Source organism: Euleptes europaea, chromosome 9 (genome assembly GCF_029931775.1).
Source record: "Euleptes europaea isolate rEulEur1 chromosome 9, rEulEur1.hap1, whole genome shotgun sequence".
In the NCBI taxonomy this organism is placed as follows: domain Eukaryota; kingdom Metazoa; phylum Chordata; class Lepidosauria; order Squamata; family Sphaerodactylidae; genus Euleptes; species Euleptes europaea.
The window spans coordinates 79,259,583-79,284,191 of record NC_079320.1 but is presented as its reverse complement, the minus strand read 5'-3'; the positions used below and the strand labels follow the sequence as shown (position 1 = coordinate 79,284,191).

At 47.3% G+C, this 24,609-nt stretch overlaps 1 protein-coding gene across 1 annotated transcript in view; it reads right to left on the bottom strand.

Moving 5' to 3' along the window:
* Positions 1 to 9,434: 9,434 nt before the first annotated feature.
* DHX15 (DEAH-box helicase 15) overlaps positions 9,435 to 24,609 on the bottom strand; it is a 73,035-nt gene continuing 57,860 nt past the window's right edge. Inside the window, exons 13-14 of the mRNA XM_056855106.1 lie at positions 17,983 to 18,152; positions 9,435 to 10,018 (exon numbers count right to left, since the gene is read on the bottom strand). Coding sequence (XP_056711084.1) covers positions 9,901 to 10,018; positions 17,983 to 18,152 — 288 coding nt within the window. The 3' untranslated portion in view covers positions 9,435 to 9,900. The remainder of the gene's footprint in view (positions 10,019 to 17,982; positions 18,153 to 24,609) is intronic.

Here is a 24,609-nt window from a genome sequence, read left to right as displayed (position 1 = left end):
CTCGCGGGTATTACCATCACATGCCCAGGGTAGGCAGGACCAAAATATCTTTATTCTACTTCCTGCCGCCTGGGCGGGAACTCCAGTTTACGGACTCGCCGAGCTAAGGAGACAGGTAAGTACAAAAGACCAACCAGGCAACAACAGTGTACCTTATAAACAAAAACATGAACTCCTATAAACACTAACATACCGGGGGGAAACAGGTAAGTGGAAAATACTTGATTCAGGTAAGATGGTGAACATAAAGAGCACTCTGCATTATGCCTCTAACATTAGGCAACCACACCCCTTAGGTACTGCAATGAACAAAAGGAGCTAAGTCTTGGATAACTTGATACCCTTATGATTTTTGGGTGGGCAAGATGACCTCCAATCCAGAACAGAAGGAGCCTTCACGGTGAGTAAACAAGGCTCCGTTCTCGTTCTGGTTGGAGGTCATCTTGAAACTCGCGGGATATCCAAGAGCTGTTTGCCCGGGTGGGACTATGGTGCATCCAAGACGTGCCGCAGGACCCTTCTACCGAAGGCTGCGTCAGCAGAGGCCCTGGCATTAATCTTGTAATGTTCTATTAATATAGGTGCCGTAGACCAATTGGCCGTCCTACGTGTCTTGTCTAAGGAGGCGTGCGTATCAAAGGTCGCCTAGGTGGCTGCACTGTGTACCAAATGTGCAGAGTTGCCAGCAGGAGGAGGCAGATTACTGGCTTTGTATGCCTCAGTAATGCACTGTTTCACCGGGCAACTAATGGCAGCGTTAGACATTTTGACCTTTAGATGGATTGGTTAATGAGATAAATAAGGTATCTGAGTGTCTGATAGGTTCTGTATGACTAAGGTAAACCTTGAGTAGTTGTCTCAAGTCTAAAAGATGCCACTCTTTTTTCCTGAGATGAACAGGATTGGGGCAGAATGACGGCGAAAGAGTCTTCTGTGAATGGTGAAAGATGGAATTCACCTTTGGCATGAAGGTGGGGTCCGGTCTGAGGACCACCTTGTCACTGTGAAAGATAGAGTCCTTCACGCGCTGACAGTGCCCTAAGCTCGGAAACACGCCGGGCTGAAGACACTGCTATGGGGAAGGAGGATTTCATCCTCAGCATCCTTAAGGGAATACCCTTAATGGGATTAAAGGGAATGCATATCAATGCTGTGAGGATCACATTGAGGTGCTACGTGGGAAGCGATAGACTACTGGAGGCTTCCTTTGAACCACTCCCTTAGAGAAGTCAAAATGTGGGGATGCCTAGAAGGAGATAAATCTTCGGAGACCCTAAGAATGGTGGATATGGCTGCCCCCTGTCTGTGCAATGTGGAAGCCTTGAGACCCTGTGCAACTCCATGATGGAGGAACTCTAGGGTCTTGAGAATCCCTGGTAACAATGGATCAATGTGCTTGCGCCTACACCACAGAACAAAGGCTTTCCGGGAGGTATTAAAAATCCTTCTAGTGGAAAGTCTCCTCGCTTCTATCATGGTAGCCATCACCACCTTGCTGTATCCCTCCTCTAAGAGGGACTTCCTTTCATTTTCCAGGTGGTTAAGTGAAGCCATTGGGGTTCTGGATGAAATAAGGGATCCTGATGAAGCAGGTCTGGGATGTTTGGGAGTTCCCAAGGCATCTAGACGGATAACTCCTTCAGGCTGGGAAAACCTGGATTTTCTTGGCCAACGAGGATCAATAAGAATGACGTTTGCACCCTCCTTCCTGATCTTTCTTATTACCCTTGGTAGAATGGAAATGGGCGTAAAGGCGAACAGTAGTTCTTTCGGCCATGGGACAGGAGGGCGTCCCTCTTCACCTCTTGGTGGGAATAACGCGTAAGGAATCGCGGGAGGTGGTGAATGCTCACCGAGGCAAACAGGTAACCCCTTGGGCTGGCCGAATCTCTCCGTGATCTGATTGAAAACTATCCTGTGGAGAGACCATTCCCCTTTGTCCAGAACCAGACGGCTCGCCCAGTCGGCCTGGAGATTGATAACTCCCCTGACATGTTCCGCTGAAGGGACAGAAGATACATTTCTTCCAGGAGAGAATGATCTCGGCTTCCTGATGGAGCCTGGGAGACTTTGACCCCTCCTGGTTGTTAAGGTACGCTTTCGCGGACACATTGTCCGTGTGGATCAGAATGTGTCTGCGATATAGGAGGCTCCTGCAGTGCTGTAGAGCCAGTTGAGTGGCTCTTAGTTGTAGTATGCTTATGTGTAATCTCTTTTCTCTTAGAGACCACTGGCTTTGAGCCATTTGGCCCTGAAAAGTAGCTCCCCAACCCTCTAGACTGGTGTCTGTGTATACCTGTATCTGGACCCCTATGATGAAATGTACCTCTGGTACCACCGCAGGTGGGATTGGCGCAATTTCTGGGGGAGGGGGAAGGACTTGCCCCCGCTGTGTGTGATCAAATCCTGATAGGGTTGTAGGATTCCCTGGAGCGGTCTCGAGTGGAACCTGGCCCACGGGACCAAGGTGAGACAGGCTACCGTCTTTCCCAGCAATTTGGCAAGGAACATGATCCTGCCGTGGCTGAAGCTGATTACTGACTGGGACATGGAATGGATTTTGGTGATCTTGTCCTGTGGAAGACATATCGGGTTCATGTGACTGTCTATGATAACCCCCCAGGTGTTCTAATCTCTGTGCTGGCTTCAGTTGGTTCTTTTCTAGATTGACAAGAAACCCGTGGTCGCCTAGATATGGGAATATTGTAATTCACTCCTGTCGGAGTAACGCCACCGGCATCACCAGTATTTTGGTGAAGACGTGGGGAGCAGAAGCCAAACAGAAGGGAAGCGCCCTGAATTGGTAGAGTCTCTTGGCATAGCAAAATCTGAGAAACCTCCTGTGGGAGGGGTGAATAGAGACGTGAAGGTATGCCTTATTCAGGTCCAAGGAGGTTAGGATCTGGCCTACCTGTAGGGCTTCCATAATGGAACTGAGGATCTCCATATGGAATTTCCTGTATCTAACCCTCTGTTTAGATGATTCCGGTCCAAGATAGCCCTCCAGTTTCCATTTTTCTTGGGGACTGTAGGGAGGATGGAATATACCCCGTAGCCAATTTCGGGATGAGGGACTGGTTCTATGACTTGAATTCGGTGTAGGCGGAATATGGCGTCCAGGGATCGCTGATGCTTTGTCCCTGCGAGGAGATTTTGGGGAGTTCACAATTTTGTCTCTTGGGAGAGATGTGAATTCTATGAGATAACCTGTTGATAACGCCTGAGAAACCCATGCAAACCTTTCCAGCTTGTGGCAGAATCGTAGGGTCTCCCCCCCACACACCAGCTGTGACTTGGCGTCACTGCTTAGGGGCTTTGGAGAACTTGTCTCCCTTGTTGCCCGAGAACTGATGTTGTCCCTGAGAGGAACTAAAAAATTTGTTTCCCCATCTGTGAAAGGAGCCTTTATTATTATTATTCCAAGAACCCCTGCATTGTTCTGGCCTGAAGGGGGCCAGAGAGTGGAAAGTTCTGAAACTGGAGTAGGCAGAGGAATGTCTTCCCTCTTTGTTGTAGGATCTTGGAAGAACCCTTTTTCTTATCCTTGTTTTCCATAAGGATTTTTCTATTCTTTCCCCAAAGAGTCTTCCCCCAGTGTAGGGGTATGACATGGTCAGTGTTTTGGTTTTAAGCTCATTTGCCAGGGACGAACCCACAGTGCTCCTCCGATAGCAATGTTGGAAGAAGTGGCTCGAGCTGTGAGGGACATAGCATCAAGAGATGCGTCTGTCATGAATGCGGATGCCCTCAAAAGTCTGTTAAGGTCTTCCGCAATCTAACGATTTTCTCCTGCATAGAGCTGATAATTTACCTGAGCCACACAATGGAGGCTCTGGTCATAAAGGAGGTTGCTGCTGAGGCTTAGATTGCCAGGGCGGAGGCCTCCTGAACCTTTTTGGAAAGAATCTCTGCTTTCCAATAGAGTGGGTCTCTAACTGACCCCATTCCATCTTCAGATGGTAAATCAGATGAGTGAACTGCCGCTACAGGGGCATCAATCAGGGAAAGTTGAAAAGGGACACGGCCTGTGGAACCATGGTGTACAGTCTCTTGTATTGGTAGGGGACTGTCTACTGGCCAAGGGTTTGTCCAATTCAGCTTGTACCTAGGTTTCAAAAAATTCTGGGAATGGGATCTCCCAGATGCGAGGTTTGGTACTTGGGAAGAACTCCTTGGCCCCTTTTTCGTGGGTTTAGGAATGGAGACGGCCACAAGGCCTGGATCCTCATTGAGGTCTAGGGTTACCAGAGCCCTGCTTAAGAGTCCCTAAAAATCCTCCGCTGAAATAGGCGGGGATGTTGTTCTTTAAGGAGAATGGGAGTGTCCTCATCGGAATCAATTCCCCTTTTTCTCTGCCTTTTAAATGTGGGGCCACTGAAGAGGTATGCTCCAGGGCTTGAAGGGATTGAGAGTGGGGGAAGGGGCCCTGAGTGCGGCTTTAGTGCGCCACTGAGGGTTAGATTGGTCTCCCTGCCCCTGGAGGGAGCGTTGTGAGGTGATTAGAGCAGGATCTGAACCCGTGCCCTGTATGAGAGGGGAAAGGGATTCCTTGAGGGCCACCATCATTTAAGCCTGTGTATCCAACACCTAGTTAAACAAATCCACAATTTCCCGCCGAGTTAGAGAAGTCTCTGCCTCGGTACGCGTTACATTACCCCCTTGTGGAGACTTCGGAATGAGCTGAGAGCAACAATAGCCATGCAGATTAGCCTTGGATTACACACATTAACAGATCACTTCAGGATCCAATGGTTCCATATTAACATACCATACCCTCATTAGCACATTATCTTGATACTTACAGGACAATGATTAGCACATTACTTTTGCAGGACAGTACTCAGCTCAAACCCAACCCCTTTCTGACTATATATTACTCTTCCTACACACTTGACACTGAGAGACACTGTCCTTCAGTGTTAATCCTCTGAAGATGCCTGCCACAGTTGCTGGCGAAATGTCAGGAAAGAAAATTCCAAGACCACGGTTACACAGCCCGGATAACCTACAAGAACCAATGGGATATACAATTTGTAAATAAATAAATGTGTTAAATTTACAACCTGAGAGGATCTGGGCATTCTCTAGTATGCACACTCAGTTGACTGAGACCAATAAGGAGGCTCGAAAGAGATAGCCCTATGTACACTAACACTTTTCAAAATTCACCATGACTCACACAGGTTCAATGTCAAGCATACAAGACTCCTTTGAGAGGCAGGATGATGTGAAAAGGGGTAGTCAGTGCCTTAGGACTATTTTATACTGTAGGTCTAGCTCATCTTGCAATATCAAATCTTGCTGCAGAATGTATACACAGGTCTGCAAATAATTCACCTGGCTCTTCCAGCCATAAGAGTAGGTAGTTTGTTCCATTGTAGGGAAGGGCTGTTTACCCTCTGCCTTGTAAGCCACACAATCCAAATGCCTGTCCAGAATTCCCACCCAATTTGAAGCTGGGCACAGTTTACATATTTACTGTAAGCCACACAGTTAACATAGGCACTGCCATTGAACCAGGACATTCCAAACATGTATCAAGTGAATGTTAGAGTTACCCAAGGGCCACTTGCAGACTGTGAGGGGCCCACCTCCAAGACCGAATATACAACAAACCAGGTCAATAAAAGTATGTGTTTGCACTACGTGGCTGTGAACTGCATTGATGTGGCAGCTTCAGAATTGCATAGACTCATTCCAGATACTAATATCTCCCTAATAAATTAAGTATTATCTTGGGCTGAAGAAACAGTAGAAGAAAGAAGATACCAACAAGCATGAGACTATGACTATTTTATTTCTGAAGGAATGGTAACTCTGCTGAGAACTTTAAAATACCCTATGTCATAGTCCATGACCTAGGCAAATTATCTATGTAGCAATGGATGTTTGATTAAAGTACAGGCCATCTATAAATGTATGAATAAAGACTTCCCTCAGCTTCTTTTCAGACAGCTTGGAGCAAACTAGCTTTTAAAGTACAACCAGTCAATGGTAGACAATGCTTCTTTGTATGTTTACCGATTTTACCAAACCCACCTCAATAAGTTGCCTATGTGCCTCTTGATATTGCTCGACATTCATCCCCATAGCTCCATAAAAGCATCCACGCACCTCTTTAATGTAATAGATTGCAATCAGATGTGTATTTTATGTAGTTGGCTATATACGCCAAAATTAAAACCAATCTCCCTCTTCTTAACTATTTTACAAGCTCGTGTTCAGCAATGTATCTCATTCCATAATTATGTTCTTCCAACTGCTCTCTCTTCCTTAACTAGAATCATTTTGTGATCTTGCACATGTAATTCACTGGTTGAATGTGTATACAAAATTTCCTTTCCAACTAGTGTTTCTCTGAAAGCCAGGCATTCTAAAAGACACAGGGTCCAGATTAGATGTGATGTGGCGGGCATGACAGGCCAAGACAGAATTGGGTGTGGGGGCTTGTTTTTGTGGCGAGTGCGAGGGTGAGCAAGCACATGCACACAAATAATTCAGGAGGAGGTCTATTAATTGTAACTGCGCTTGCAGTCTTTATACCAATAAATGTAGGGTCGGGGGGGGGGGGGGCAAGTATCCCCTTCCCCTTTGTTATCTAGCTGAACTCCAATATTCAAAGCTCTTTTCCCAGCTCTGTTTCAGTGCCTAAGTGAAGCAATTAAGTATAGTGAGGTAAAAGGGGACGTGGGTACATCTGGGGACACTGATCATCTCTCCTGTGCCCTCCTTTCTGGGTAAACAGACTCCCTGGTTTTAATATGAATGTGTCACCTCATTTCATCTAAGCGGGCCCTGCAACTGTGAGAAGTTGAGAGTGAATTAAGTTAGATGGATTCTGCCCTATTGCATTTGGCAAATGACATAATGAAATTATCTACAGCATAAAAAATACAAGTGATCTTTTCTCAGGAGATTACACACATAGTGGTCTTCACAGAGGGTTGGCACCATTTCTCATCAGTAATCATACACTCATCTGAATGCATTTGTTAACTTGCAATAAATATTTAATAAATACCACTGGAGATGGGAAGCCACCTATTTATTGATATTGTTTATAGTTGTAATTGTTTTGCTGTGCAAACTTTTGTACACAACCTTGAGCTATCACAGTTTGTGGGAAAGGCAGGATATGAATATTCCAATCAATTTGCAATATGGAAGACTGTTACAGATACTGTGGACTGCCAAAAAACAACAAATCAGTGGGTTCTAGATCAAATCAAGCCTGAACTGTCCCTAGAAGCTAAAATGACTAAACTGAGGCTACCATACTTTGGTCATATTATGAGAAGACCAGAGTCACTGGAAAAGACAATAATGCTAGAAGAGGTTGAAAGAGAAAGACCCAACATGAGATGGATTGACTACAAAGGAAGCCACAGCCCTCAGTTTGCAAAACCTGAGCAAGGCTGTTAAGGATAGGATGTTTTGGAGGACATTGATTCATAGGGCTGCCATGAGTCGTAAGCAACTTGATGGCACTTCACACACACACACACACACAAATGTTTCAAGCATATATGAAATATTCTAGGCTGTGACTAGGTTTCTATTTTTCAGGAATATATTGAAATGTTAATTATCTAAACTTAATGTATTAATGCTACACCAAATCTATGTCTCTGTGTTACTAGATTAGGTCCATCCACTGTTGGGAAGGGCATTTTTATAGCTTGCTATGTGGAAGGATGGTTGGAAAGGTCTTTTCCCTTTCATCTCCATGGCTGGTCTACTGCCGAGAGGTGGAGCTCCTTCAACCCATGACTACCAGCTCAAGACCTTCTTGTTGCCCTTCTCACACCAGACAGAAAAACACTTTAGATAAGACTAGTTAAAAGACAGTTACCAGCTCCTCTGTCAATCGTTCTGTCTCATCTTTGCAGTTGTATTTTGGGAGAGGAAAATCTAAAAACTGACCATACATTCTTGCATGCTAATTGTTAAGACAGACACACCCTCCCCACCCCTATTATATAAAAAAGTGATACTCAGTGGCTCAGGAGCCAGTGTGGCACCACCCTATGTTACAGGAAAGTGGGCAAGAAAGTGGTTCCCCCCACAAGTCCTTGGCCACAGGCAGTACAATCCTGAAGGAGCAGTTCCATGGCGGCCATGAGTGGCATATCTGCACCGCCTCCTTCAAGGCTTCCCAGCCTCCATCGAGGCATAAAAAGCCTTTTTAAAAAATATACATAGGGGAAGCCCCCATTGCCTCCCAACGGAGCTGCGCACCCCACTGCTGCTCGGGGTGAAAGGCAGGTCCACTCCCAGGAACACACCACCACCACCACTCCTGCCAGCATGGCTGTACTGGCGGCGGGGGCCAGTGGTGCCCGGATGCTGTCATGTTTGCCCCCACGCTGGTACCACCTTATTCTGTGATAAGGTGGCACCTAGGGCAAAGCAGGGTCATGCCGGCTCCTAAGGAGCTTCACCCCCCACCCCACACACTTTAGGAAGGGGCTCTAAGACTACACACAAATGTTACTTTCAATGGCAATATGCAGTTGAAAGAAATGCAGTCAAATGGCAAAGAAATGCAGTCAAATGGCAATATGCAGTTTGACCACAAGCCCATTAGACAAATCAGAGGTTGGTACCAGAACAGCCTTGTATCTCTCCTGTACTCACATCCCACCTATGCATTTTAAGACCTCAGTGGCTTCAGCCTCATGTCAGCAAGTACTCATAAGGATCAAGCCCCTTAATTTATTTCTTTAGCTAGCTATTCCTTAATAGCAACTTTACATATTTGTGATAAGCAGTCTCTGGATTTATGGGAATAATCCTGTCATAGCCTTCATTCAGCAATGACAATTTTAAAGAGGGTTCCTTTCAAAAATTCAGGTTCTGGGGATACTTTCTTAAGGGGAAGAATGGTGGTCAAACTCCCTAGTGTGTGTGTGCTGCTGCAGATATAACCAAGAGCCTAAGTAGATACACAACTATTTTGCGTATACATGCTGCCCAGACAACTCTAGCAGAGGGAGAAAATCCAAAGAAATGCACAGATTGATATGCTTCACCAGTCCAAACTTCATAAGAACATCAGAAAGGCCCTGCTGGATCAGGCCAAGGCCCATCAAGTCCAGCTGTCTGTTCACACAGTGGCCAACCAGGTGCCTCCGGGAAGCCCACAAACCAAAAGACTGCAGCAGCATCCTTTGTGTTCCACAGCACCTGAACTTCAAATGCCATGGTTCTTTTTCCAGGGCAGTTTAAAAGATTTAGGCATTTGAAAGCATGGTACATGTAACATTAATATGTATTCGTTAAATTAGCACTCTTTTCTAGTTAAGCTCCTTAGTTAATTGTCGGGACCAGTTATACGTAATGAACTGAAACAGACCAAACCACTGATGATTTCAGGCTAGAACTCATCGTTTCTTGACAAACAAACAGAAATACTAATTTCCTATTCCACAACATTAGTATAAATAGACTTTATTGAAGTCAGTACCGCGGTACTGAAGCTGAAGATTGTGTCTACATAAGCACAAGTTGTAACGTTTCACAACTTCTAAAAGGAATGTCAACAATTACAACGATCATGCATACCATGGTCGATAATCACATTTTAGAAGCATTTTCAACCATTTCTAAAGAAATGCTTGTAACATTGTTTTATATATATATAGAACTACTTTCAATAAACTGCAAAACATTGATCAGCTTTTCCAGTATGAGCTACAGTGTGAACACAAAAAAGGGAGGCATAAATGTTTAATTTATGAAATCAGAATGGAATATTTACTGTAAAAGAAATTTTTTTTAAAAAGCTTTCAAATAAAGGCCATTATTGAACCAAAGCAAAGAGCACAACTTGGAACTTAAAAGAGTTCAGTTTCATTGTTTAAAGCTGTCCTCTGAGCAACTTCAGTTGAAATAATTAATTCAGTACTGTGAGTATTCCTTGGACTGAAGTTTGGCAATGATGCGGTCCAACTGTCTCTTTGCTTCACACTGTGGGAAATTGCTCATGTCATAATATTGAGGGGCAATTTTCACCAACCTGCCAAAGAAAGAAAGGTTTGTCACTTCCGCACAGATCTCAACATCATGCAGGCAATAGCACCGGCCCAATTAGTAGCTACTTATGATAATTAGATGATCAATCTATTTAATAATGGCTGGAAATATGGAAATCTACTTTGTGTATAAAAAGCAAGCAACTGAAAATACGCTGGGCTGCTTCAAAATAAGAGGCACCTCGAAGTTCAGAAGTATCGATTCTGAAAGTTACCAAGCTGCAAAATAAATGGCTTCCTCAAACGATCAAAACAGAACCTCTGGTAACAATTGTCAAGAGGAACTTTAGAATTTTGTTTGTATATGCGGTGTTAAGAAAAAAAGAGAGGAAGGGATACCCTTTGACCACCAAAAATACTCTACTGGGGATCCTCGGATCTGCACACACAATTGCCATGTGGGACGGGCACCGCAGGAAGGACATCGAATGGGTGGGACTTGAGTGGAAGAGCTGGCTGGATGCAGCCCTCAGAAAGGACAGGCCTTTGGGGTGTGGTTAGCATGTGGGGTGTGGTAGCATGACTGCAACTTTCCTAAGTCTATTTGCTTTTTTGAAAAAATTTGGTCCGAACACTTCCAGAAAACATTTGCAAAAAACAGGCGTGAATATGTACTTTTAGTCACATTAGTCAAAGCATCTTGGCTTGGATCTTATCTAGGGTGAGCACAGCAGGCGCTCACATAAGCAGAGATGTAAAAGTTATGGAAATTTGGAAGCTATGGGGGAGAAAAAGTTTCCCCCAGGGTTTTTTCCACTTAGAAACAAATTTTGAGGGAAATTGGCATGTGAAATATTTACTCCTGTCATACGTAAACTTTTTTTTACCAATTTAACAACAGAAAATGCATCAGTTATAAACCTGCATATAAAATTGTACTATTTGGCATATTGATGGCATTTAAAAGTATTAATGTCTGAGTTTTCTTTTAAAAAGATGCAAATATACCCAATACTTGAGAGAGTGGCAAACTGCTGCACCCTATGCTACCTTAGCACATGTATCTTTGGTTTTTAGTTTTTCAGATGGCAAAAACTAAGGCCGGAAATAAATTCTGTGGTTAACAGAGAAATTGTATTATATGGAAAGAAGCACTCTCATACAATCACAACATGTAGAACTACCAGTATATTTGTATATCAAGTTATTCATAACACTGAAAACACTGAACTCTTTAAATATGTATTATCATTAAATACATTATAGTATATTGCTGCCCAAATTATTTGTCAGAGTCATGCTTATTTCTGTTTCAGAGTCATACTTATTTCTGTTCAAGTGTGTCGGTTCGTTCTGCTGTTCAGCCTGCCAGGAGTCCAGGCAGGCTCTTGACATGAGTTAGGCCGATTCCTGTGCAAGTGTTATTCTTTCGTTTTGTTTCTCTGAACGGGTCAAGCTGCCCCACTCCTTCCCCCTCCCTCTGCTCTGGCCTTGAGCTTCATGTAGGCACTTACAGTATTATGGCTTACTCCCTCCCTCCTTCCTGCTAGGCTCCGTTATCACCTAATTCCCAGGCAGCCTGCTTCTGACCCTGGGATGACTCTGTGCTTAAAGTTATGCTTTGTAGTTTGGTTCACCATTAGAAGCTTTGAACTCGTGGATTGCTCATGCTATGTTCCTACGTGCTCCTTAATAAACGTTTACCTGCTTCTGATTTACCTGTCTGAGCAAGTGACTTACTGGGATTGCCGAGGGTAGATGAAGAACCTCACATTATTTACATGTAAACAATTCAACATATTTTCAAGAATATGTTGAATTTATCAACAGAATACATAGGAATTATTACCTAATGCTGTATGGCTGTCTTATCCATACCATGCATTTTAAATAAAACCGTGTCTTAAACATTTCACTCATTTCAAAAGGGGGAAATGAACCTTTAAAGTTTTCCCCCAAATTTCTGATTTCCGCTGGAAAAGCTGAAAAAAGTACTGACATTTTCATGCTCTACTTTTTGAGGGAGAAAAACCTTGCCTTGATGGATTTCCGCTAGGGCAGTGGAGCGAAGCAGTCGTCTCCCTGGGGGCTCCCAGAGGGGAACCAAGAACGTTGTAAATAGGGGCTTAAATGCGCCCCTGAGTTCGTGGACTCCCCTGAGGGCTTTGGGAAGCGCTAGCTCTACAACCACTTCGTTGATCACTCTTGTAATGGGATAGGGACCTACATATTTGTCACTGAGCTTTTTACACGGTCGTAGAGTTCAAAGGTTTTTGGTGGATAGGTAGACTTGATCTCTCACCTTAAAGTCCCACCCCAGGGAACGATGTTTATCTGCATGCTCTTTGTATTTGTGTTTAGCTCGCTCCAGATTTTTCTGGAGCCAAGGCCATGTGTTCTGGACCACCTGCACCCAATCTCCCACTTCACTTTTAATCCCCTCCTCCTGGAGCAGTTCTACGTTCCCAAAGGGTCCGAAATCCTTGCCATACACCACCTGGAAGGGACTGTACACCCCGTAGACGAATGAGGAGCAGTATTATAAGCATATTCAGCAAAAGGCAGTAAATCTACCCAATCATCCTGGTGATAGTTCACATAAGAGCGCAAATAACATTCTAACACAGAATTGACTCGTTCCGTCTGTCCATCTGTCTGAGGATGGTGTGCTGAAGACAAACCTTGTTCTACCCCCATTAGTTTTAAAAAGGCTTTCCAGAACTTTGCCACGAACTGGGGCCCCCGTCGGTGATTATCTTGCGTGGGTACGAGTGATGTTTCATCACGTGTGTAACGAACATATGTGCCAGCTTCTGGGCTGTTGGTAAGCCCGTACAAGGAACAAAATGCACTTGCTTAGAAAACAAGTCCATCACCACCCACAACACTGTCTTCCTTCGGCTGGGGGAAGATCCGTAATAAAGTCCATGGCAATGACTTCCCAGGGAACGGACGGGACTTCCAAGGGTTTGAGGAGTCCAGGGGATTTCCCCATAAGTCTTTTAGAGGTTGCGCAGGGGGGGCAACTGCGCATGAAAAGGTCCACATCAGCTCTCATACCCAGCCACCAAAATTGACGCCTTAATAAATGCAAAGATTTGACAAACCCAAAATGTCCTGCAGTTTTTGCCCCATGAGCCATCTCCAACACCTCCCTCCAAACAGTTTCCGGAACATACAGTTTCACCCCATGAAACCACAACCCCCCCCCCGGCAAGTAAGAGCTTGAAGAAGCTTTTGGCCCCCTTCTTCTTGGCGTGCGGCTTCGGCCATCCTTGCACGGAAAGCTTCCGGGAGTCCGCTCGCCGGGTCAGAATCCACAGCTCAGCTCTGGGCACGAGTAACCACGGCCCATCCTGGCACCTCCCCCCGTTGTTCCAGGGTGAATAAAGACTCTATGGGGCGGTCGATTTGACAGTGGTATTGGGGGAGTCGGGACAACGCATCAGCCAGACAATTTTCTTTTCCTGGAACATGTTTCAGCACAAATCGAAATTTGGCAAAGAACTGTGCCCAACGAACCTGTTTGGCCGATAATTTTCTAGACCCTTTTAACGCCTCCAGATTTTTGTGATCAGTCCAAACTTCAAACGGAATGTAAACCCCTTCTAAAAAATGTCTCCAGACCGTAAGGGCATGTTTCACGGTTGCTACCCCCTTTTCCAAAATAGCCCAGTTTAGTTCAGCTTGAGAGAATTTCTTAGAAAAATATGCACACGGTTGCAGTTGGCCACCCTCACCCACTTGTAAGAGTGCCCCCGCCATGGCAACATCTGAAGCATCCACCGGAACAATGAATGGTTTTTCACAATCAGGGTGTTTCAACACTGGTTCAGACGTGAAAAACCGTTTTAGCGTATCAAACGCTTGCTGATATTCAGGAGTCCAAAGTAACCTGGCAGACGGCAGCGTGGCTGCAGACCCCTTTCCTTTCGTTCGCAGAAGAGAGGTGAGAGGCAAGGCTACGTGCGCAAAGTTACTAATAAAATTGCGGTAGAAATTAGCAAAACCGAGAAATTGCTGCAGTTGCTTGCGTGTAGGGGGGACTTCCCACTCCACCACCGCCTGAACCTTTTCTGGGTCCATAGCGAGTCCCTGCTGTGACACTATATATCCCAGAAACGTTATGGAAGACTGATGAAAGTCACATTTGGAAACCTTGGCATACAACCTGTGGGCACGCAATCAACTTAACACTTCTTTCACGAGAGCCACATGCTCGTCCATGGTTTTGGTGTATATTAAAATATCGTCCAAATAAACAATCATGCCTTTGAACAATAACTCATGCAACACCTCATTAATCATTTGCATGAAGACACTCAGAGCCCCCGTCAATCCAAACGGCATGACTAAATATTCAAACATTCCAAAGCAACTAGAGAAGGCAGTCTTGTGTTCATCTCCTTCTCTGATTCAAATACGATGGTAGGCTTCCACTAAATCAAGTTTAGTAAAAATGCGACCGTCCTTCAACTGAGCTAGCAGATCTGGAATAAGAGGAAGGGGGTAGATTAGTCTGCGGGACCGAACTGAGTCTGTGGAAATCTATAGAGTCGCAAATCACCAGTCTTTTTCTTCACAAAGAAAGCGGGTGCCGAGTGAGGCACCAAAGACGGACGTATGAACCCCCTTGCCAAATTAGTGTCCAAATAGTCTCTTAACACTGCCTTTTCCTTAGGGCTCATGGGGTAGATTTTCCCTTTGGAGAGTCTGCCCTCCCCCACCACCTCAATTGCACAGTCCGTGGCTCGGTGGGGAGGCAATTCATCACACTCGCGCACATCAAATACATCTGCAAACTGTGCATATTCCTTGGGGAGTCAAGGCAGTGGAGCCTCTGCTGGCGACTGCTCCTGCAACGTGGCTACTTGTTCTCTAAAAGCCACCTCTCTCCTGTGTCGGTCGCACTGAGCTTGCGAAAACACAATAGTCCGTTCTTTCCAGTCTATGGTAGGACTATGACCACGTAGCCAGTTCATTCCCAACACTATGGGGTACTTAATGGTGGGGGCTATGGTAAAATGGAGCTGCTCCCAATGCTCCCCAACTCCCAAGGCGACCCAGGCTGTTCTATGTGTGACCGCCCCCCCTAAAGTCACTATTGTCCCTCTGAGCAAACTGAATGGGCTCGGGCAACTCAACCCTCTTCACCTGTAATTCACGTGCCATCTCTTCATTTATTAAAGTCCGAGCACAGCCTGAATCCCCTAGCACCGATACTCATGACACCGGCCCCCAATAGGTAACGCTAGGGCGACCTTAATGAACACATTGTCCTCATGATCGCTTATCATCACCGGAGCTCCCTGCTCAAGGTCTGGAGCAGCCTGCTGTGGAACTCCCTTTACAGCAGACCGACGGCGTTTTTTGCCGGCGGGCTCCACTCATCCCCCTCACTGGAGGACGAGTCTTGGTTTGTAATCCGCGGCTCCGATGATCCAAAGGAGTCTTGGTTTGTAATCCGTGGCTCCGATGAGCTTTCTGCGGTTCTTGGGTAAGTTGAAGCTGAAGAGTCGTGGGTGTCCCCCATTGTCCCGGCGGGATGCTCTTACGGCGAGCCTGTCCCTTGGTGCGCGCTTTCTCCGACTCCACAGCAGCTGGCTGGACTGGAGCTAGTCTTTCGGGCCGGGATGGGCAACGAGCGGCAAAATGCCCCAAGCCTCCGCAAACGAGACAGGCACCACTCTAGAAACGTTTACTCCGTTCCGCCACTAACAGACCTCCTCCTTGCATTGACTGAAAGTCTTTCGGGGCGCCAGGCCTGTCTCCATGGGGCTTGGTTTCCCGTGCGGTACGCTGCTTCGAGAGTTGCAACAGTTGCCTACGGTTTTCGATGTCGGCTGCATGCCGCACCCATCCCTCCACGTCCGGAGGATTCCCTTGCATGAAAGCCCAGTGTTGCAATTTGGGATTGAGCCCCTCTCGAAAATACTGTACTCGGGTGGCCTCGCTCCAGTCCAGAATTTTACTCAAGAGCAATTGAAACTCGCTAGCATACTGCACAACTGACTTAGTCCCTTGGCGCAGCTGCAGAAGAGCCGTCTTGGCCCGTTCCCCCCGGTGCGGGTCTTCAAACCGGTTACGGAGGGCTATCATGAAGTCATCCAAACTTCTCAAAACTCGAGAATGCAATTTGTACTGTTGCATCATCCATGCCGCTGCTTCCCCCTGAAGCAGCGATGCAACGTATTGAACCCGGCTTTCGTTCGAGGGGAAGGTTGCACCCTGTTCCCGCATGAACACATCCACCTGTTCCCATCAAACGTCACCTTCAACTCACGTCGGGTTGGAGGCGCTGGTCCCGGCTGCCCTGGAGGCGACGGCGGTGGTGGTAGGACCGGTTGGTTTACCTGGAAGCAGCTGAGGCTGCTGTTGCCGCAAGTCGTTCAACTCATGCCACATCTCTTGCATCAAGGTTTGCATGGCATCCATCCTTTCCGCCATCTCCTGCTTCTTGTAGCGGAGTTGCTGACATTCCTCCTCCCACTGACGCTGCCAGACTGATTCCCTCCAAGCCGGGACTTCCTCGAACCCCTCAAGCATCCCGGTAATCGCTGGCCTCCGGCGCCTACTGTCCACCCCCAACCCCATCCACGGTCGGGGAAAATCCATCCAGAATCGAAAAAGAGAAATCTTGGGTACCGTACCCTTCCCGGTGCCGCTCGATTTCTCAGCCACTGGCTTGTCCCCTTCCGAGCCAAGATCGGGCTCGGTCGGAGACACCGTTTTGTCCTTCTCGTCTCCATTCTCCGTCATAGCCACCCTGCGTCGGGTTGGGCGCGGACAACAGAGCAAAAAAGAAGATTAGCAGCTTAATGTGAGGTTCTCCAGCCAACCTCGGCAATCCCAAAAAGCCACTCGCTCAGACAGGCAGGTCTAAAGCAGGTAAACGTTTATTCAGGAGCCGCAGGATACAGCATAAGCAATCCACAGGTTCAAAGCTGCTAATGGCAATCCAAACTACAAAGCGTAACTTTAAGCATAGAGTCATCCCAGGTGCAAACCCAAGCGGCCTGGGAATTAGGAGATAACGGTGCCTGGTAGGAAGCAGGGAGTGAACAAGCCATAATACTGAAGCTGTCTGCTAGAGAGACTCAAGGTCAGAGCAAGGTGAGGGGAAGGAAAGGAGCAGGGACAGTTTGAACAGCTCAGAGAAACAAAACCAAAGAATAATGCTTGAACTGAAATGGGCCTATCTCATGTCAAGAGCTTGAACTGAAATGGGCCTAACTCATGTCAAGAGCCTGCCTGGACAGCATGACTCCTTACAGCTTGCACAGCTCAGAGAAACAACACCACTAGACACATATGAACAGCAAAACCAATAGTTACACTTGAACAGCAAAACCAATAGATACACTTGAACAGAAATAAGCATGACTCTTGACAGGTGTGGGGTAGTTCAGTAGTGAGAACGGGAAGAGAGATTTTGGGTAAATCTCCATACTTCTGCATTTCTCAGGGGAATAGAGATTGAAAGGTCTCTTCCCTCCCAGGTAGCTAGGCAGCAGGAGTCTGTGAAACATCAACTATAGGAGATCTGGAGAACAGAACTTATGTTTGTGAACAAAAGAAACTTAAGGAATGTGACTTGTGTAACATCTAAGCCATATACAAACTAAGCTCTCTCTGAAGTGAATCTACAGTTTCCCCTCAAAATCCATCTTTCAAATTCTGGTTAATAAATTTCTGTTTTCTCTATTAACTTTAAGAAGCTTCTGGTGTCATACTTTATCCTGAAGTAAAATAAGGTGGGGGACTGAAAAGGGAGAAAAATAATTCTCCACATAACACATTCTGGCAAATGGCAAGAAGTAAGGCAATCCCCCCCCTCTCACCCTCAGCATCAAAAACTGATTCCTGGGAGATAGTAGGAAGGAGGGGGGGTTGTCATAGGCCACAAAAAACTAGTGAAAACTAGATATAAGAACAAGCAAACAACAGAAAATATGGTTAGGATCCACTGCACTGTAAATACAGGTGTTTTGTTCTTTTAAAAACTTACCATTCTGGCTTGATGTCTGTACAAGTGCGTATGTAGTTCTTTGTGGTAAGAACGAATTCATTGTAAAGCACCCATTCAGGTTTGTGATCAAGAACTGTAGAAGGATGCAACTGCACTACCTGGTTGTCTTTCACTGTTAGATAATGACCTGTCCGTTCCAAATGTGCCACCTATATTAAAAGACAATGGAAGAAATCACCTAAAATAACATTAAGTGACATTTAAGTGCAACTGGCATTTAAATTTCTAACAGCAGCGCATTCAATACCCCCCGCAAAGCTTTAATAATTAAAGACACATTAAGAAAAAAGGAAAAAATTGAGGGAAAAGAGTAAAACCCAAAAAGAGATAGATCATGATGGGTAGCCGTGTTAGTCTGTCAATACAAGTAGAAAAGAGCAAGAGTCCAGTAGTACCTTAAAGACAAACAAAATTTCTCGAAGGGTATGAACTTTTGTGAGTCACAGCTCACTTCTTCAGAAGTGAAGCTGAAGAAGTAAGCTGTATGTAGTTCACGAAAGCTCATACCCTGCCAAAAAGAGAATATTTTACACATCAGCTAAAATGGCTGGTACCACTTCCAAAAGCCAGGACTCTTGCATGCACGGACTTTACCATGCGTTTCATGGGAGGGAACAGATGAACTCATGTCAAATAATGTGTACATAGTTCTGCTTTCTCTATTGAAATTAATTAGAAGGAACTCCTGTGAACAGGGTTGCTCCTTGTAGACAGACAATCTCCGAATTTGGGACAATTCCAAGTCTCAGTCAGCGCGAATATCAGAAAAAAGATCATCCTGGAGACAGAGGCCCATAAAAGCACCTCCAGAGTTATTAGCCTCCAAGAAAGTACACTGCGTGGTGAGTTTTCTTTTTTACAGTGAATTTTTGTCAGGCTGCTATCTCGGTTTCGTTATTGCCTCCGTCTCTGTACTGTATTGTCTGCCCCCCAAGGTCGCATGCCTAAGCCTGGGAAAACTCAGCTCCTGGGAAACTGTATTCCTGCATGTAATCTCCCGCCTTTCCTGCCTTATAATATCTCCCAGCTAGTGAGCCTTTCATAGCTGTCATTTTATCCGTTTGCACTGTATGCCTATTTGATCAGTAAAAACCACCTGTTTGGATTCTATATGACTTTGTGGTGATTTCTGGTTCTGTGGGCCAAGGGCTGACATTATGACAGCTATCTCACATCTTCACCGTTCTCCTAGCCAGGCTGGAGCCCAGGGGGGTTCGCCTGCCACTTGGATGGGAGCTGTGCAGCTCTCCAGGTGATCTACTACCCTGGAGCCCTTCTCAGAGGACCCTACTCTGTTACAGGACTTAATCGCTGAACTTTTCCGGACGAACCGAGAGGTTTGCCGCTTGAGGGGACTGGTGCACGCGCAGTGGCAATCTCTTACAGGACGTCTCTGGATGTTAACATCGGAGGACACTGATGCTCGTTTAGATCTTCAGGACTTGGATCAATTACTGGACGATGCCCGATTGGCGACTGAGGATTTACAAATATTAACTGGACTTTTGGATACTCTTATTTCTCGACAAACTCTTTCTACCATGGCGGGAGCCCCGCCGGAGGGTTTTTCCCTGATCCCGGATGCGGCCAGCTGCCAGGCTGAGGCCAAGCGAGTCGCTGTTAGCACCGCTCTTCTCCTTGTGGAGTGTACAAAGGACACCCCGGTAGCCACCTTGACTCAAGTTTTGACCCAGACGTTTGGAGCCGAGGCATCCGCACTAGCGGTTCGAGTACAACCTCTGCTGGGCGGGGAAGCTGACCCTATACTCTTGCTCCTCGAGACAGAACTTTTGCCGCGTATTACAGCAGAGGCTGCCCTAAGACTTGAGAACGCCAAAGTTCTTGCGGATCAGCAAGCCGCCGAAGCGGCTAGGGTCGCAAGAGAGAGAGAGGCGGCGGAAGCAGCCAGGGCGGCTGCAGCACGAAATCAGGCGAACGTGGACACGCGCCCCAAGGACTATGTACTGGGACTATCAGGTCTAACTTTTTCCCCGGCGTTTGCCCCGTCGCGTGCGACCCAACGCGCACGCCGTTTGGCTGACCGACGTCGAGACTCAGATGAGTCTGAAGACGAGGATTTATATGGGGATAGCTCTCAATGGGCCACGAGCTTCCGAACCAGTAAGCCTCATCTTACTGGTGGCCCAAGTGAGGAGGTTCATCTTTTACGAGCCCAGAATCGGGAGCTCTCCGACCGTGTTGATCGACTCCAAGAAGTAATGGAACTTATGCTTCACGAGAACAGGCAATTACAACAAACCCTGATAGCTCAGAGACAGCCCGTTCCGATACCGGGTCAAGGGGTACCCGTACAACCACCCGCTAATGTGCCTGCTCCACCCTTACCTCCTGGAGCTCCTGTTGCTCCTCCGCTCAGACCACCTGTGCAGCCACCGGCTAATGTGCCCGCTCCACCCTTGCCTCCTGGAGCTCCTGTTGCTCCTCCGCCCGGACCACCCGTGCAACCGGGTCAGCCCGCGCCCGCCCCTTGGAAGCAACTCAAATTGAGGACTACGTATGACGGATCTCTTGAGACTTTGCCTTGTTTCTTGCATCAAGTGGACAGTTATATGCGAGAACAAGGTCAACTTTTCCCCACGGAAGATAGCCGGGTGCGGTACGTAGCTTCCCTCCTGACAGGCAAAGCGGCTGACTGGATGGTTCTCCAGTTTGACACCCGCTCTCGTGCGATTCGTTCCCTCAACAACTTCATGACTGCCCTGAGAAGGAGGTTTGAGGACCCCTTCCTGGGAGAAAGAGCCAAAACGGAACTCTTACAATTAAAACAAGGCTCTGCTACAGTTCGAGAATTTGCCGATGAATTTCAGCGACTGGCAAGTAAAATTGTAGGTTGGCCCGAGACCACCCTAATTCATCCTGACATTCTGAACTGGTCTTACATGCGGGGCGATCCCGATACCCTCGAAGGCTGGATCCTATTAGCCGAGGAAGTGGAAAGCCGCCGCCGTTTTATTTCTCTCGTCCGTCAAAAGCACAAGGAGAAGGGCACCCCAAAGCCTCAACCCAAGGCACCACTGCTCGTCCCACGAAATCCCCCACGTCCGCTCCAGGAACGTGAAGCCCGATTTCAGAGGGGTGCCTGTCTTACATGCGGAGAAATGGGCCACTTTGCAACCGTTTGTCCACGCCGCCAGGAATTATTTCGTCCCAGCACGACAACCCGCGCCCGAGGTCGTCCACCACGCAGAGGCACCGCGGCCACCCGCAGCGCAGCTCCGGGAAGACCCACACCCTCTGCACTCCATGCCGGGGACCCAGCCTCCCTGCCTGCTTCCAACGACCCCGCCGGGTCTCGGATTACAAGTGCCCCATTGGGGGACAGCTTTCCCTCTTCGGATGAGGAAAACCCTTGGATTTCTCCAGCCTTAAACCTGGAATCTCCCCTCGACTTGTCAAAAAACGGCTCCGGTCTGTGGTGAATGGAGCATCTCCACAGACCTCTCAGGATCTTCCTATCAAACCGAATGCTCCTACCAAAATCAAAGAAGTGGACTCCACCGTCTACGTAGATGCAGTTTTACAACAGCTTAACGGAGGTCCTCAAATCCCCGTCAAAGCACTAATTGACTCCGGTTGCTGTCGCACTCTCATAAGCGAAGCCACATTTGCTACACTCAGAGCCGACTCAGAGGCTTTACCCGCCCCCGTCCAATTTGCTCAAATGGACGGGAGCCAATTCCAGGGGGGTCCAGTTGATCATCGCACCATAGGGGTGGCAATGGGAATTGGTTCCCACTGGGAACAAATAGACTTCACTATAGCCCCTATCCGATTTCAAGTGGTCTTGGGGATTAACTGGATTAAGGGACATAGTCCCAGTATTGATTGGGACACAAACACTATCTCTTTCGCTAGTCCCACCTGCGACCAGCATCGGCAAAACTTTGCTCTGCCATTTCCGCCCGTTCCAGCATTAACATCTACTGCCCCAGTACCACCGGCTCTACCCACTGTGTACCGGGACTTTGAAGATGTCTTCGACCTTAAGGAATGTGATGCCTTACCCCCCCACCGGGCCTCAGACTGTGCGATTGAAGTAGTAAAGGACTGCACATTAACCAAAAGTAAGATTTACCCTATGAGCGCTTCCGAGCGCACTGTCCTCCGGGACTTTTTGGACAAAAACCTCGCCAGAGGGTTCATTCGCCCTTCGAATGCCCCAAACTCGGCCCCCGCGTTTTTCGTCCGAAAAAAAGAAGGCGACCTTCGCCTGTGCATTGACTTCAGAAAGCTCAATGCGGTTACCCAGACCAACGCCTATCCTATCCCATTAATATCGGATATTTTGGGACAATTACAGGAAGGCCGTGTGTTCTCTAAATTAGACTTGGTGGAAGCCTACTACCGAGTCCGTATCCGCGAAGGAGATGAGCACCTCACTGCCTTCTCTAGCTGTTTCGGAATGTATGAATTCCTTGTGATGCCGTTCGGATTAAAAGGGGCCCCGGGGGTCTTCATGCAACTCATCAATGAAATCCTACATGACCTTCTCTATCGTGGGGTGGTGGTCTACTTAGATGACATTCTCATTTATTCAAAAACTATGGACGAGCATGTGACTCTGGTCAGGGAAGTTCTACAACGCCTGCGTAACCATCAACTGTTCGCTAAACTAGCTAAGTGTGAATTTCACCAAAGCCAACTCACGTTTTTGGGATACATCATCTCCCACCAAGGTCTTCGCATGGACCCCGCCAAAGTCCAAGCCGTCCTCGATTGGACTCCCCCCACCAACCGCAAGCAAGTACAGCAATTTCTGGGATTTGCAAACTTCTATCGGGGATTCATCCCTAACTTCGCCCAAGTGGCTCTACCCATTACGGACCTGCTGAAAACTAAGGGGAAAGTAAGCTCGGCTGCCTTGCCCTCCGCAAAAATCCTATGGACTGAGCAATGCCAAGCCGCCTTTCTGGCCCTCAAACGCCTTTTCACTTCGGAGCCGGTGCTACGGCACCCAGACCCAAATCAAATGTTCATTGTGCAAGTCGATGCTTCCGATGTAGCCATGGGAGGGGCTCTCCTCCAACAAGGACCGGACGGTCTTCTTCACCCTTGCGCTTACTTTTCAAAAAAATTTGCGCACGCTCAATTAAACTGGCCCATCTGGGAGAAAGAGGCCTCTGCAGTTCATCATGCACTGACTTTATGGCGGCAATTCTTGGAAGGGTCTAAAGTACCCTTTGAAGTTTGGACCGATCACAAAAATCTAGCTGCCCTCACGGGGTCCCATAAGCTGTCGGCGAAACAACAACGGTGGGCGGAGTTCTTTGCTCAGTTCCGTTTCACCCTGAAGCACGTCCCTGGGAAGCAGAACGTTCTCGCGGATGCCCTCTCCCGTTTACCACAATATCCGGTAAAACTCGAAAGACCCACCAACTCTCTGTTCACCCCTATGCAACGTGGGGCCCTACCTATGCTGGCTGTGCAAACCCGATCCCAGCATCAACACACCTTCCCTAACTCGCAAGCTCCGCCAGCCCAACCGGCTGCCCAGCCGCCACCGCAACAGACCGGAGTTCCCGCCCCTCCTACCCCTCCGACCGCTCAGCCGCCTGCAGTCTGCGCGCCGCCGCACGTAAGCACTAACCCTATAACTGTTTCTCAGATCTCCAGGACCGACGGGGGGGCTCCCTCCAAAATCCCCATCTCCGAATCCTTTTTAACTGTCCTTCGGGACCAGTGCCTTTTAGAACGTTCCGCTCATACCCTACCTCCTGGCGTTTTGGAACAAGGGGGGTCCTGGTACAAAGACTCAAAATTGTATGTACCCAAAGCTCTCCGGAAGGACGTTTTACATTTAGCTCATGGAGCCAAAACAGCTGGGCACTTTGGGTTTCTGAAAACCCTTCACTTATTGCGCAGACAATTCTGGTGGGGGGGAATGCGTTCCGACATTGACTCCTTCATCCGCAGCTGTCCCGTTTGTGCCGCTGCGAAACGATCGCAGGGCAAACCCCCGGGACTGCTACAACCTCTTGAAACGCCCAGCAGACCTTGGGAAGTAATTGCTATGGACTTCATGACTGATCTCCCTCTCAGTGGGGGTAAAACTGTGTTGTGGGTTGTTACTGATTTGTTTTCTAAGCAGATACATTTGATTCCATGTGCAGGGATCCCTTCTGCGCAAAAACTGGCCCGCCTCTTCGTGACGCATATATTTCGTTTACATTCGTTTCCGCGTAAAATAATTTGTGACCGCGGAAGTGGTTTCGTTTCTAAGTTTTGGAAAGCTTTCCTCAAGTTGGTGGGGGTGGAACAGGGATTGTCTAGCGCATACCATCCTCAAACTGATGGTCAAACTGAACGTGTCAATGCTGTACTTGAATGTTATTTGCGTTGTTATGTTAACTACCACCAGGATAACTGGGTAGAACTGTTACCTTTAGCAGAATATGCCTACAATAATGCCATGCATCAATCCACAGGTTTTAGCCCGTTTTTTGCTGTGTATGGACAAGATTTCAGTCCCATCGTTCCTACAGATGATGTAGAGGGGGAGGGGAACCCCGACATTGCCTCCTGGGCACACGCCCTCCGTACCACTTGGCCCTGGCTCGTTAGCAACCTCGACCGGGCCAAACGTAA